The following is a 13073-nucleotide window of genomic DNA, read 5'->3' as shown; positions in this document are numbered from 1 at the left end:
ACACACACACACACACACACACACACACACACACACACACACACACACACACACACACACACACACACACACACACACAATTAAATTTTTTTATATTTAGTTCATTCAAAAAGAGGGAAGAAAACAAAATAAAAATAATAAACAGAAAATGCATATCAACAGAAACTTTTTAATTAAATAATCTAGTATTTTTTGCCTCTTTTTCTTAAATAAATCTAAATCCCTCTCATTACATTCTTTATTCACTTTAAGACACTAAACTCTGAAAAAGAAAAGCAAAAGACCAGTTACAAAACACAGAGAAGGAAGATTGTTTACCAGAAAAGTTTGTGCTGCACTTTTAGAACGTTGAGCCTAAAAAAGGGTCACATTTTTCTTCACAGGAGAACCTTCAGAAATATCACTGATATTGTGTAAGAAAGAAAAACGCCATAAAACTGTTCAAAAACACTAATAAAAATGTAGATTTTGTAGACCCAATCACACAAACCATTTCTGAATGCAAGCTTTAAGTCAGAAGTCAGAAGTCAGAAAACATCAAAGACTGGGATAATAATCCCATTTGTGTAGACTAAGTGGATGCTGTGCTGTTTCTCTTTGATTCGCTCAATGAGAGGAAATGGATTTAAGAAAAAACACCATTCTGTTTGACCTTTAGTGATTAAATGAGGCAGACAAAGAACACTATAAATGTATCTTTGTAGTTTTATTAACAAACTTTATATCCTACCTCGTTAATGACAGTCGCCGTAGCCTGTTGCAGCTAGACTAGCTAGTGTTTTAGCCTCAAGTAAAAACATGTGCAACGTTGTGTCAACATCACGCCTAAAGCTGTTTCAATCTTAGCTTCACTGTAAATGGGACTAAAAAAATACAATGTCACGTATTTATTCTTTCATCAGCTGCAGTGACAACATTAACACGTAGCTCTCTACCAACCCGGGAAAGGCCGTTGACAGGAATTATTAACAGATACTTTATCAAAACAAAAAGCCTATAAATGTTCCATTTGCATGTAAAAGTTGACTGAAAGGTTTGTTTAATGAATCTACAAAAGCTTTAAATTTATAAATAACAGACAGCAAAAGAACATTTGGTACTCTATATATTTAAAATGCTATAGAAATAGTCACCTGTCCTTAAAATGTCCAAGATTAGAGCATCTGCATTGGTACAACAGGTGTGGGAGTCATGAGCTTACACTATAACATTTGGTAAGTTGCTCAAAGGGGATATTAAAGGAAATAAATAAAAATTCCCAGTTTCAAACTAACATTGAATCATAATAAAAAGTGCAGATACTATAATAACTTATATAACAATATAACTTGTGAAAAGTGAAAGAAATGTTAAAGCATCCAAATGTTATTTTTCCCCTCTAGGCGACAGAGTTAGATCATAGTTTTGAACTCAGACACATTCAAGATTGATTTAAATGTCCCGTCAGAAACATTTATCTGTTGCAGTCCCTCTGGAAACCCGTTGACCTTCTCTTTGAATGTTGTTCTCGATTCCAGCTGGAGGCCCCTCATGGTCTCATGTCCTCATTGTTTTGATTTGATCTGGATATGAGCAGGAGAAAAGCAGTTCCTCAACTAAAACATGGTGTAATAGAATAAAAGGAACACACACAGATTAACAGTAAGATTTCTATGGATGGTTTACCTTCATGTCCATAGTTAACATGAAGTTACATTTCAGGAGGTCTAACTTTCATTTTTGATCATCTAAAGCAGTTATTTCTTCACTGTTAGTCTGACACAGGAGGAGCTCTAGCTCAGACACAGCACAACAACCCAGGTCAGTTTCTATAGTTACAATAAAAAGCACAACACTTATGTAACAGCCAGTACTCACTGTATAATTTGCTCTATGGAATGAAAGCGTTGTTAAAAAAGAAGGTAGAAATGAATGGATGGTATGGAAGACTACTAACTCACACTGCTAACAGGTAATGAAAGATTTGACCAAAACAGCAATAATTCCATCATTTCCCAACTATAAATGACCTTGATGTGAACTCTGGCATCGGTGGGCGATGTGCACAGCATACGTTCAATATTTTACTCTATATCCGACAGCGTAATAACTAATAATACGCAAACATCACCTTCAACTCACCACAAGCCTTTACTGATGCAGCCACAGACCTGAGCAGCAGGGCTGGCGCCTAATTTGACGTATGAACAGCTGCTCAGAAAATTCTGACAGTCTGAGCTGTTAAACAAAAAAATAAATACCAGGACTGTCCAAATGTTCCTCCTATAATCAGCTGAAGAACCTTGTTGTTTATCTTCAGTTTCTGAGCCAAATAAACAGAAGCAAACTATGATCAGAAGCATGGTGTACACTCCTGTTCTGCCTCATTAGAATCTAGATCACATGTGTCAGACACAAGGCCCCGCGGAGCATTTTAATGTGGCCCGCGAGATAAATATAAAAAATATATTAAAACTGACCTGCTGACCAATTTTACCGCAAAGACTACAACTCCCATGATGCTTTGCGGCGTTAGCGCGGAGCTGAAGCGCCCCTCCTTTGTGTTTTTTCCAGCGTCTGCTGTCGGTGTCTGCAGCTCCGCTGTCTCGGACAAACTAAACACTCCTCTCACCAAGCCCAGAGTTTGCTAAGCTATTTGCCGACGTTGAAGCCCAGAAACTGAGATTTTAACCGTTCAGTAATGTGTTCACAACTGAAAGAGAAAGTTTTCCAACTAACTTCCAGACAGAGCTGATACAACTCCAGCGAGCAGCGACACGCTCAAACCAGCATGACTCTGTGGCTGCTGTCGTGTTTCTTCCCCGACACACAACAACGTGGTCAAGCTGCTCAGACATGTTCATCAGCACAAACCTATGTGAGCACCTGTTGTCATCTAATGTTGTCATTATTATGATGAAGATGAACAAAACAACAGGAGTCTCCTCCTCAGCTCAGAGCTCCTCAACCCCATGATGCAGGTATCTGGCTGGAACAGGTGAGCATCACAGTAAATCAGTGGAGAAAACTGAGCTTTAAATATTTGGGTTTTATGCTCTTTTTCTGCTCCAAAACATGAAAGTTAACAGGGGAGATATTACATTTTCATTTAAGATAAAACTATATTAGGGCTGCACAGTGGTGCAGTGGCTAGAGCTGTTGCCTTGCAGCAAGAAGGTCCTGGGTTCGCTTCCCAGCCTGGGGTCTTTCTGCATGGAGTTTGCATGTTCTCCCTGTGCATGCGTGGGTTCTCTCCGGGTACTCCGGCTTCCTCCCACAGTCCAAAAACATGACTGTTAGGTTAACTGGTCTGTCTAAATTGTCCTTAGGTGTGTGTGTGTGTGTGTGTGTGAGATTGTTTGCCCTGTTTGTCTCTGTGTTGCCCTGCGATGGACTGGCTCTCTGTCCAGGGTGTACCCCACCTGATTGCCCATTGACCGCTGGAGATAGGTTTAGGAGATAGATGAGTTTGACACCCCTGGTCTAGATAAATATTATTGTCAGCTCCCTACTGTGGCTGTTTCATTCAACACAGTAATGCATTTCTTAGGTTAGTATCATTTTTATGGTAAAATGGTATGCTGTTGGACTACATCCCTCGGGGGACCCTGTGGATGGTACTCTGGGAGTATGGGGTACCAAGCCCTCTGATACGGGCTGCTAGGTCCCCGTATGACCGGTGTCAGAGCTTGGTCCGCCATGCCGGCAGTAAGACGAGCTCGTTCCTGGTGAGAGTTGGACTCCAAGGCTGCACTTTGTCACCAATTCTGTTTATAACATTTATGGACAGGATTTCTAGGCACAGCCAAGGTGTTGAGGGGATCGGTTTTGGTGGCCTGGGGATCAGGTCTCTGCTTCCTGCAGATGATGTGGTTCTGTTGGCGTCATCAGAACGTGATCTCCAGCTTTTGCTGAAGCAGTTCACAGCCGAGTGTGAAGCAGCTGGGATGAGAATCAGCTCCTCTAAATCTGAGACCATGGTCTTGATTTGGAAAAGGGTAGAATGCCTTCTCCGGGTCGGGGATGAGGTCCTGCCCCAAGTGGAGGAGTTTAAGTATCTCGGGGTCTTGTTCACGAGTGAGGGAAACCTGGAGCGCAAGATCAATAGGTGGATTGGTGCTGCGTCTGCAGTGATGCTGGCGTTGTTCCGGTCAGTCTACGTTCCTACCCTCACCTGGCCACGAGCTTTGGGTAGTGACCGAAAGAACGAGATCGCAGATACAAGCGGCCAAAATGAGTTTTCTCCACAGGGTGTCTGGGCTCTCCCTTAGAGATAGGGTGAGAAGCTCGGTCATCTGGGAGGGGCTCGGAGTAGACTCGCTGCTCCTCCACATCAAGAGAAGCCAGTTGAAGTGGCTCGAGCATCTAGTCAGGATGCCTCTCGGCTGATGGGGAATGCCTTGGAATGCCCCTGGAGGAGCTGGCCCAAGTGGCTGCAGAGAGGGCAGTCTGGCCTCTCGGCTTAGGCTGCTGCCCCCCTGACCCGACTCTGGATAAGCAGACAATAATGGATAGATGACCTATTGTTATGAGAAAATGTAAATCCAGGTGGAGGTGTAGAGGCCTGTGTGCTGCTGGAAGTTATTATGGGGTGTATTTTATGCCTTAAAAAGGTTCAAAAGTGGCAGTGTTAGTCAGCTGGATTGTAGAGTATCACACTTTCAGTGATATCTCACTGACTCTTTTCAGCCATACCTTCTGACCTGTGCTCAGCCCATAGATATAGCTTTCATTTAGCAACATTGTCCTTGCATTTTAAAGTGTGTGTGCATGTGAGTGTGGGTGAGAGGGAGGGGGGTTATAGAAATCCCAGTGTGGTTGTTTTATTTTCTGTACAGCACAGAGCTGCCTTTGGTATGAAAAGTGCTTCATAAATAAAGCGTGACTGATTGGCGCAGCAAATTTGTGAATCGTTGCAAATTTCATTTTTTCTTTTCATAACACAAAATTAGCATGAGCCACTGTGACCTTTTGGAGACGAACATCAGACAGCACCTGTACTTTGGTCTTGGCTGTGCTCTGACAGCCTTCTGCTCATCAGTAGAACTTTCACCATTTCTCCCAGGAAGCCATCAGTAAGTGGGATAGTAAATATTTATAACTTGTACACAGCCAAGTGTACAAATGCAGCTCAAACCCAAACGGACTGAAACGAGTGCTAAGCTAAGTCACATACCTTGTAACCATTCAACTCCGTCCTGTAAACCATCTCCTTTCAGAGCATCAGTAGCACTGAAAAATACAAACACATCCCAGTGCACAAATAAACAAGGAGTATTTTGTTGATAGACGTTATATCTGAGGCAGCATTTGCACATAACTTATTACGACCCCATCTCTTGGTAACAGCAGAAAGATTTTCTTCAACACCTCAGTGAATCGCGCTGAGCTGGGAAAAAGGACGTCTTGCTTACATCCCATTAGGGCTGGGCGACATGGCCTAAAATCAATATCACGATATTGGGGATTTCACCTTGATAACATAAATGGACGACAACTACAGGTATGCGCAGAAACAACGTTGTCCACTAGATGGGGCTGTCACGCGTATTATGTTGAGTCACATTTTTACACGAGTCATGGTGGTACAGCTTCTTAAAGGGACAGGAACATTGCCAACCTACACACATCTTTTCATTTTTTATTATCTAATTTATTGACATGGGAAAAATTATCTCGATAAGTCAGACATTTTGATAACGATACATTTTCGATTTATTGCCCAGCCCTACATCACATATATTTGTACAAGATCATACCAGATGTGCCAGGGTTTGTCTTTGATGTTGTCCAAGCAGAGCAGCTGCGAGACCCTGACAGAAGACAGAGCATCTCTGACATCCATCTTGTTGGCAAAGAACAGGATGGGGATTCGCCGATGTTTAATGTCTGCAGCATTGAAATCATTTTTATTATTAGAAAAATTTTGCAAGTTCATTAATTAGGAACACGCTGGAGAAAGATTTTAATCCACACACACATATTTCTATAGTGTTTATTATAATTCTGAATTCAGTATGCATGTAGTGATATTTTCTTCAAACAACTGATGTACAAATAACCAGCCTGAAAAGCATACATTTTACACAATTATAAAGTATTATAAAATACATTAATATGACACGCTGTCTAGTCTAATAAGAGCAGGGGTCACCAGGTCGTGAAAACCGAACTCACCAGGGTGGTTTAGTAATGTCTCCAGCTCTTCCTTGGCCACAACCATCCTCAGCTGGTCTGCACTATCAATGACAAAAATGATGGCCTGACCATCCCTGAGAAGAGATTAGAGGTGAAATTATAATCAGAATTTGCCAAGAGAGAAGAGAGTATTTTATTTTTTGCACTTCCATGCTCTCACTTGTAGTAATGCTCCCAAAGATTTCTGTATCTGCCTTGACCAGACATGTCAAAGACTGTAAAGGAAAGACTGAAGGGGAGGAAAAAAACAGACTCTTGTCATTTTAATACAATTTTTATTTTATTAGATTTCTTTCAGTGATTTTTTATGATAAGCTACCTGGACGTCTTGAACTTCTCTATGCTGAAGCCAATAGTTGGAACAATGTCTTGTACCTGAGCCTGAAAAAAAAGAATATAGTTCCAGTGATCGCTTAAGAAAAAAGCAGCATTTCTTTCTATAAGAGATGTAGTTTTCTTTTGTTAAAGCAGAAATCTGGACTTTTTTGTCAGATAGCACCATCTAGTGGTGGGGAAAATTAGTTGCACCTTAAGGCAAGGCAGCATTATTTATATAGGACATTTCATACACAGAGGCAATTCAATGTGCTTTCATATTAGCAAGAATAGCAGGAACATTAAAGTCAATGTAACAGCATAATTAATGTATACACAAATTAAATTTAGATTTCAAAAGTTTAAGTGTGAGCAGTTCCAGTGCAGATGGTGAAGTACTCAACAGCTGATGAATACATGAATGTTTTCTATATTGATTTAAAAGTTTCTAGAGTTGGGACACATTTGAGGTCACGAGGAAGCTGATTCCATCTGTGTGCAGCGTAGTAGCTAAAAGCAGCTTCACCCTGTTTGGTTCTGACCCGGGTTCTACCAGCTGACTGCTTCCTAAGGATCTCAGAGCCCTGCTGAAGAAGGAGATCTGACATGTATTTTGGCCCCATGCCATTGAGTGATTTATAAACTAGTAGAAGTACTTTGAAATTGATTCTGTACTTTACTAGTAACCAGTGTGAAGACTTAAGAACAGGAGTGATGTGCTTGGTTCTCTTGGTTCTTGTCCAGCCTGCTGGAGATGAACACATGAATGAGTTTTCCAGGTCTTGTCTGGATATGAGACCTCTGAGTCTTGCTATTTGATGGAGATGTTAAAACGCTGATCTTGTTATAGCCCCAATGTGACCAGTGAAGCTCAGGTCCAAATCCTGCTTCCGTGATTACAGCTGGAAGCAACACCTTTGGATTGTGAACATGCACCTCTAGCTGGCCAACAGAGGTAAAACACATTGTCCAACAAAGACTTTTTGTCCTTGAGAAATCTTGTCAACTGTGCATAGGACTAGGTACTTCTGCAAACGCATTTGTACCCTATTGGCTAATGTTGAGCAGTGCTCAAGTTAAAATGCATGGGGCTCTACGGGGAGAGCGTATGGCTTTTTATGGATTTCTAAATAATCTAACGTAATTCCTGAGAGGGGGGAAACACTAGCCTAGAATCTAGACCGTTATTTGCCAAAGCCAAAATTATTTTGCTTTGCATGCAGGTGTAGTCACGCTCCACTGGAACCTCCACAGCACCAGACAGTACAGTGACTGGCCAATCACAGCTTGTTTATGTTTTTGGAAAAATTATGTATGTTTTTTTTTTTAATGTTTTGTGTCTTCTCCCACAATTTAATGGTGGACTGTCCCTTTGACTGACATCTTTAGCAGACTAATCACAGCCCTCTATTGGTTTGGTGGGCCAATCACAGCACTCTGTTGGTGGGAGGGATGTTACTGATACAAAGATGGTGACAGCTCACCTGAAACAGTTTTGGCATTAACTTTGGACTATTTAGACTTGGGCTTTTCTTTGAGTCAGGAACAGATAGAGTTACTTAAGTTTATTTAAAAAGGAGGTTTATACGTCATCTTTGATGGAGTAAGGTGGACTGCCTCGTTGACTGACATCCGTAGGGTTGAGTCTGTCACGTTGTTTGTTATTCAATATCATGGAGACAGTTTGAAAGACAATTCAATTCAATTCAGTTCATTTTATTTATTTGTATAGTGGCAAATCACAACAAGTCATCTCAAAATACTTCACAAAATAAAAAATTCCAATTGAATTCAGTTCATTGTGCCAATTAGTTAAAAGTTTCCTATATAAAGAACCCAGCAAATTGCACTGAGTCAGACTTGCTGTGTCAAAGACTTTACAGCAATCACCGTAAAACCCGTCCCATGACTGAGAGCCGTCAATGGATCATGGCCAGGCTATTTATTCACATATATAGGATGGCTTGACAGACTATAGGAAATCTCCTGATTGCTGCTTTAAATGTACATCATATGGCAGACAGTGACCTTCTCAGTGGTCTAGTGGTAGTGTTTGCCCTGGGACAGGGAAATCGGGGTTCAAATCCAGTTGGATCATTCCAAAGACTTTAACAATGGGTCCCAATGCCTCCCTGCTTGACACTCAGTTTGAAGAAGTTGGGGTGGGGGGTTAAACTACCAAATAGTCCCCAAGCGCGGGCACAGCTGCAGCTCACTGCTCCCAACAGGGATGGGTGAATTGCAGATGTAATTTCACCAGTGTGTGTTGACTAATGGGTCTTTACCTTTAAAGTTACAGAATAGCAGCACCAGTAATGTTAACAGACTGGAATGCTTACATTGGAAGGCTTGAGTCTGTTGATGATGGTGGTTTTCCCACTGTTGTCCAGACCAAGACACAGAACATTCACCTCCTTCTTTAACCCAAGCCACCCAACTAACTTGTCAAACAGTCCCATTGGCTGGCCAGCAACCATCAGCCGAGCGGAATCTTCAAGACACAAAGCAACCATATTAGACTATCACAGTGTACTTTTCAAACTACAATTGCTCTAAATGTAAAAGCATTGGGAGTTAAAGTGGGTAATTAAAAACACAACACTGCTAGTATCCTAAGAATATAAGGGGGAAAAAAACAGTCTTGTGCAGTGTTTCCTAAACTCTTTTCTCATCACTTGTCTTTCTGTATCATCTTTATGCTATCAGCATTGCAGGTGTCAGGGACCTGATCCAGAAATCAATCAGTGAGATGTAGGATATGATCTGAGCAGGTTACACAGCTCAATAAAGGGTGGATCACAAATCAAATTAAAGTGATCAGCCACTTAAACTGTATCTATTATTTTCACAGGTCATCTCAATTTTTAGGAATTGTTCTCAAGAGTTTTTAAAAATAACTATTTAACTGTACTTCATTTCTAACGGGAATAGCCCAAGTGTCCTAAAACATCCCTAACAGTTTATTGTGAAACTGATTAAAGATTAGATTTCAATATAACAGATCTTCCTTAAATTTAAAACATGTTTATTAAAAATCACGACCGAGCACCAGTTAAAATTAGCATTAATGGAATCCAAAATTAGAAATTAGATCATATTTAATTAATGAAAGTGATAGATGAGCTGGCATATTTACCTCATCTTGGATTCATAATAAAGCATTCAGCCTGAGCCCAAAAAGTTAGACACTCGATCAACTTAAATGATTACATCAATTAAAACTACAATGGCAATCATCCGTAAAATAATAGTGTTCGTGGTTGTTCTTAGCCAAGTTCTAAAACATTAGCTCTGTGCAGCTAACCTAGTTTAAGCCAACAGGAGGCTCTTAGCAGATTTGAACACGTTTAATACAAGCTAGCAGCTATTTAATCTCTCGCTCTTCACCTCGTTTATGCTAACATTTACCCTCATGCGAGTTTGTTTCATTTGGTCAGAAAACTATCAAATGAATGTTAATGTTACGCTCGATATAACCAGCTTTACTCCGTTATCCTAACAACGAGAGAAACTAAATACAGACATGTTGTGGCGAGTGTTAGCATGGCCATTATATCGCTAACGTTAGCTCGTATTATCCTCCCCGCAGTAATTTACCTGTAACTGCGCTGTAGTATCCTGCTCCGATGGTGCACTTCACACAGTCTTCGCTTCGTTCATTTATGAAAGAGTTAAATCTGTGTTTCATTCATTTTTCCGATATTCTTCAACGGGCTAGCCAAAAGCTCAATTATTTACACGGTGTTGCTGGGAGACCGCTGGAGCAGCGGGTATTGGGACCGCTGTGCTGGCGCCAGTCTGCCCCCTACAGGTAAAGACGACCACCGGGGAGAAGGGTGCCCAAAATCGGCCGGAAGAAAAGTCTGCTGTGATTGGTGGTTGTGTTGTTAGGCAAAAATCTAGGCCTGTGCTCTGATTGGTCATTTTCCAATTCAACTAGATATATGATAAAGAGCTGTGCAAAAGTTTTAATGCGTCTCAGGTTTTCTTATTCTTTGCTTCTCAGTTCTGAATTTCCTTGTTTTTAAAATGATTGTGCATTTTTCAGAATTTTCAGAGCTTTCAAACATTGTCCAAATTACACAATCATCTTCACAGCACTGCATGTCCATAACCTAAATACTGTAGATCATATACAACAGTATATGTCACAGTACCTGGGTACAGCTCCATAAGAACAGATGTAAGGAAAAAACAGAAATTATGATGTGAGTTCTTTAAACTTGAGAGAAAACTAAGTATTAAAATATAGTTGTTTATTAAGGAACAAACTTATTGAATTAAACACAACTTCCACAAGACTTCTTGTACAAGACTTCATGAGAAGACAACATACATTTCTAAAAAAATCTTTTGACATTCACTGGTCTGCAAATCAAAAAACACAATTTGATTCATCACTTTTATTCTTGATTTTTGGTGAACTGTTTGATAAACCAGCGTCAAACATTAAACTGCATGACATCCCATGCATCATGATCATCTTCCCTGGTCACGAGGTAACAGACTTAATACCCTTCAGAGTCAATAGAAACTGTTAGATTGTCACTTGGAAAGAGAAGAGGTATTGGTGAACACTTGAATAGACACTAGAGAGAAGAGCTCCTAAATTCAAGTGAATTCTAGTACTTGCTGAGATATTAAAACGACGGCGTTTGGCCGATGCTGACAGAGGTTGGTTGTTGTGGAGGCTGTCTGTAGGATGATACATATGATGATATGTGCGTGTTGACTAGACCACATGTGGGTCTAGCAGCAGGACTGCCCTCACAAGAGCAGGATGTGGTACTGGCAACACCCAAAAGTCCGGTGTTTGTGCAATTAATTGGATGATGATGCAGAGGAAGTCTATCTCGGTGTGCAAACACAGTTTGACTTTGTGAAATGGTCTCACACTTGAAAGCCGCTCTGCTGGATGTGGTGAAGCTGCAGTCGGAGAGACTGTATGCTGCTGATGATTCTCCTCTGGTGGCCAATCAAACACACTCCGATGCGTTTGACGTCGCTGGAAAAGAGACAAAAAATTATGCTGTTTCAAAAACAAAAACCCTGTGCATGAAAAGTAAGACATACAGGTTGACAAGGTTGAAATGACATTGCTGCGATAAAAACCAGCACATGAAAAAGTGGTAAAACATCATATTAGTCACTAAAACATACACTTTTTAACATGCTTTATGAACAGATGTCGGCATCTGATAGACAATGTGCTGGCAACACATTTAAAAGGATCTGAAGTACCCAAAGAAAAGAAAACGTTTTATCATCTTTTGTTTTGTAGTATTTCACAAAAATAATTATTGGTAATGATGATTTAAAAAAATGAAGTTTGTCCCTGTTGTGACTTTTTAAGGTGCGGGAAGCTTGTTTAATCAATGCATTTGCAGTGGTCTCTAGTATGAATTAATTCCTTGTAAGTCATACTCAGGAGGAAAAAAATTTACCAGTGCACCATTTCCAGGAACTCGAAGTTACCCACATCACAGCTGAGTTTCAGACGTCAGGATTTGGAGTCTTATTTCCTGATATTTGAACATCTCGCCTCAGATTGGATAACAGCAATGTGACTCTACCACTGACTTGCAACTTAGATGTTATATCCACAGACACCATATAAGTAGATGCAGTAAAGACTGGCACTGCCTGTTGGAGCTGGCAGCCATCTTGGATGGGTCCCAATTCTCCCCAGTGCATTTATTTCCACTGAGGAAGGTGCTTACCCAACTAAAAAACACATTTTATTCACAATATCAGACACATGGTATGGCATGAGTTAAAAGATCAATAAATATAATAAAATAAAATATTAAATTATAGGCTAGAAAAGTCAATTGTAATCCCACGTGATCTGTTGTCAATAGTGCACCGGTTGTTGCAACTGTAAGCCGCACAAAAAATGGGCATAGTTAGCCACCCTGCTTAAACTCTAGTTGGGTTTGGAGAGTGAGGGACCCATACGATATGACAGCGATGCTGTTACGCTCTCCAACACCCAATCACGCGTCTACGTATTCATGTCTATGGTTTTATCTCCTCAAATACCTTAAGTCTGGAAGATTTCTGCCATGTGGTGGAGTTGCTAATGCTAACAGTTAGCTTTGACTAGTTGGGACGCCTTGTGCTGTTTCCTGGATGCTAAACCAACCAGTCAAGATGGGCGAGTCCATGAATGTTAAGTGACATTGTGATATAGATCTGTCAGGCTTTTCAGCTCTTAGAGTTTCACCGTCTATCTTCTGTCAGAAGCTAATGCAGGAGCTAGGTATGAGACTATTTTCATTTTCAGCCTGCATGAAAATCTCAGGATGACCGATTATAATCAGAAATAAGCGTTTTTTAAATGGGGTTTCTGTGTTCAACACCTTTAAAGAACACACTGCAGCAATAATTAGAAAAAATAGGCACTTTTACGCTGTTTTTGGCTGATGGGATCTAAAAAGTTTTTAAAAATTGGAGTGGGTTGTTTTCTAAATCATTAGATTCATTTAACAAATAGTGCCTACAGAGCCCTCTTAAACGTATTTAAATAAAATAGAACAAACAAAAAAACCTTTTTACAATTTCAGGATAAATTACAGGAT

The 13073-nt window shown here is 40.4% G+C and overlaps 2 protein-coding genes across 8 annotated transcripts in view; both read right to left on the bottom strand.

The window, feature by feature from the left end:
* Positions 1-1024: 1024 nt before the first annotated feature.
* On the bottom strand, positions 1025-10305 carry arl6 (ARF like GTPase 6). Its single transcript, XM_015952713.3, has 8 exons — positions 10090-10305; positions 8832-8983; positions 6497-6558; positions 6338-6406; positions 6157-6251; positions 5739-5868; positions 5156-5211; positions 1025-1562 (listed from the first exon to the last, which is right to left on the bottom strand). Exons 1-8 carry the CDS (start codon positions 10178-10180, stop codon positions 1537-1539), a joined length of 681 nt encoding a protein of 226 aa, XP_015808199.1. The 5' UTR covers positions 10181-10305; the 3' UTR covers positions 1025-1536.
* Positions 10306-11234: 929 nt separating this feature from the next.
* The window catches only part of epha6 (eph receptor A6), an 85316-nt gene continuing 83477 nt past the window's right edge, over positions 11235-13073 (bottom strand). For all 7 annotated transcript variants that reach the window (XM_054731837.2, XM_054731840.2, XM_054731841.2 and 4 more), the window contains one exon: positions 11235-11497. In XM_054731837.2, the coding sequence (XP_054587812.2) occupies positions 11383-11497 (115 nt within the window). In that variant the 3' untranslated portion in view covers positions 11235-11382. The remainder of the gene's footprint in view (positions 11498-13073) is intronic.

The sequence above is a fragment of the Nothobranchius furzeri genome, chromosome 9 (assembly GCF_043380555.1).
Source record: "Nothobranchius furzeri strain GRZ-AD chromosome 9, NfurGRZ-RIMD1, whole genome shotgun sequence".
In the NCBI taxonomy this organism is placed as follows: domain Eukaryota; kingdom Metazoa; phylum Chordata; class Actinopteri; order Cyprinodontiformes; family Nothobranchiidae; genus Nothobranchius; species Nothobranchius furzeri.
This window is presented reverse-complemented; position numbering and strand designations above follow the sequence as displayed.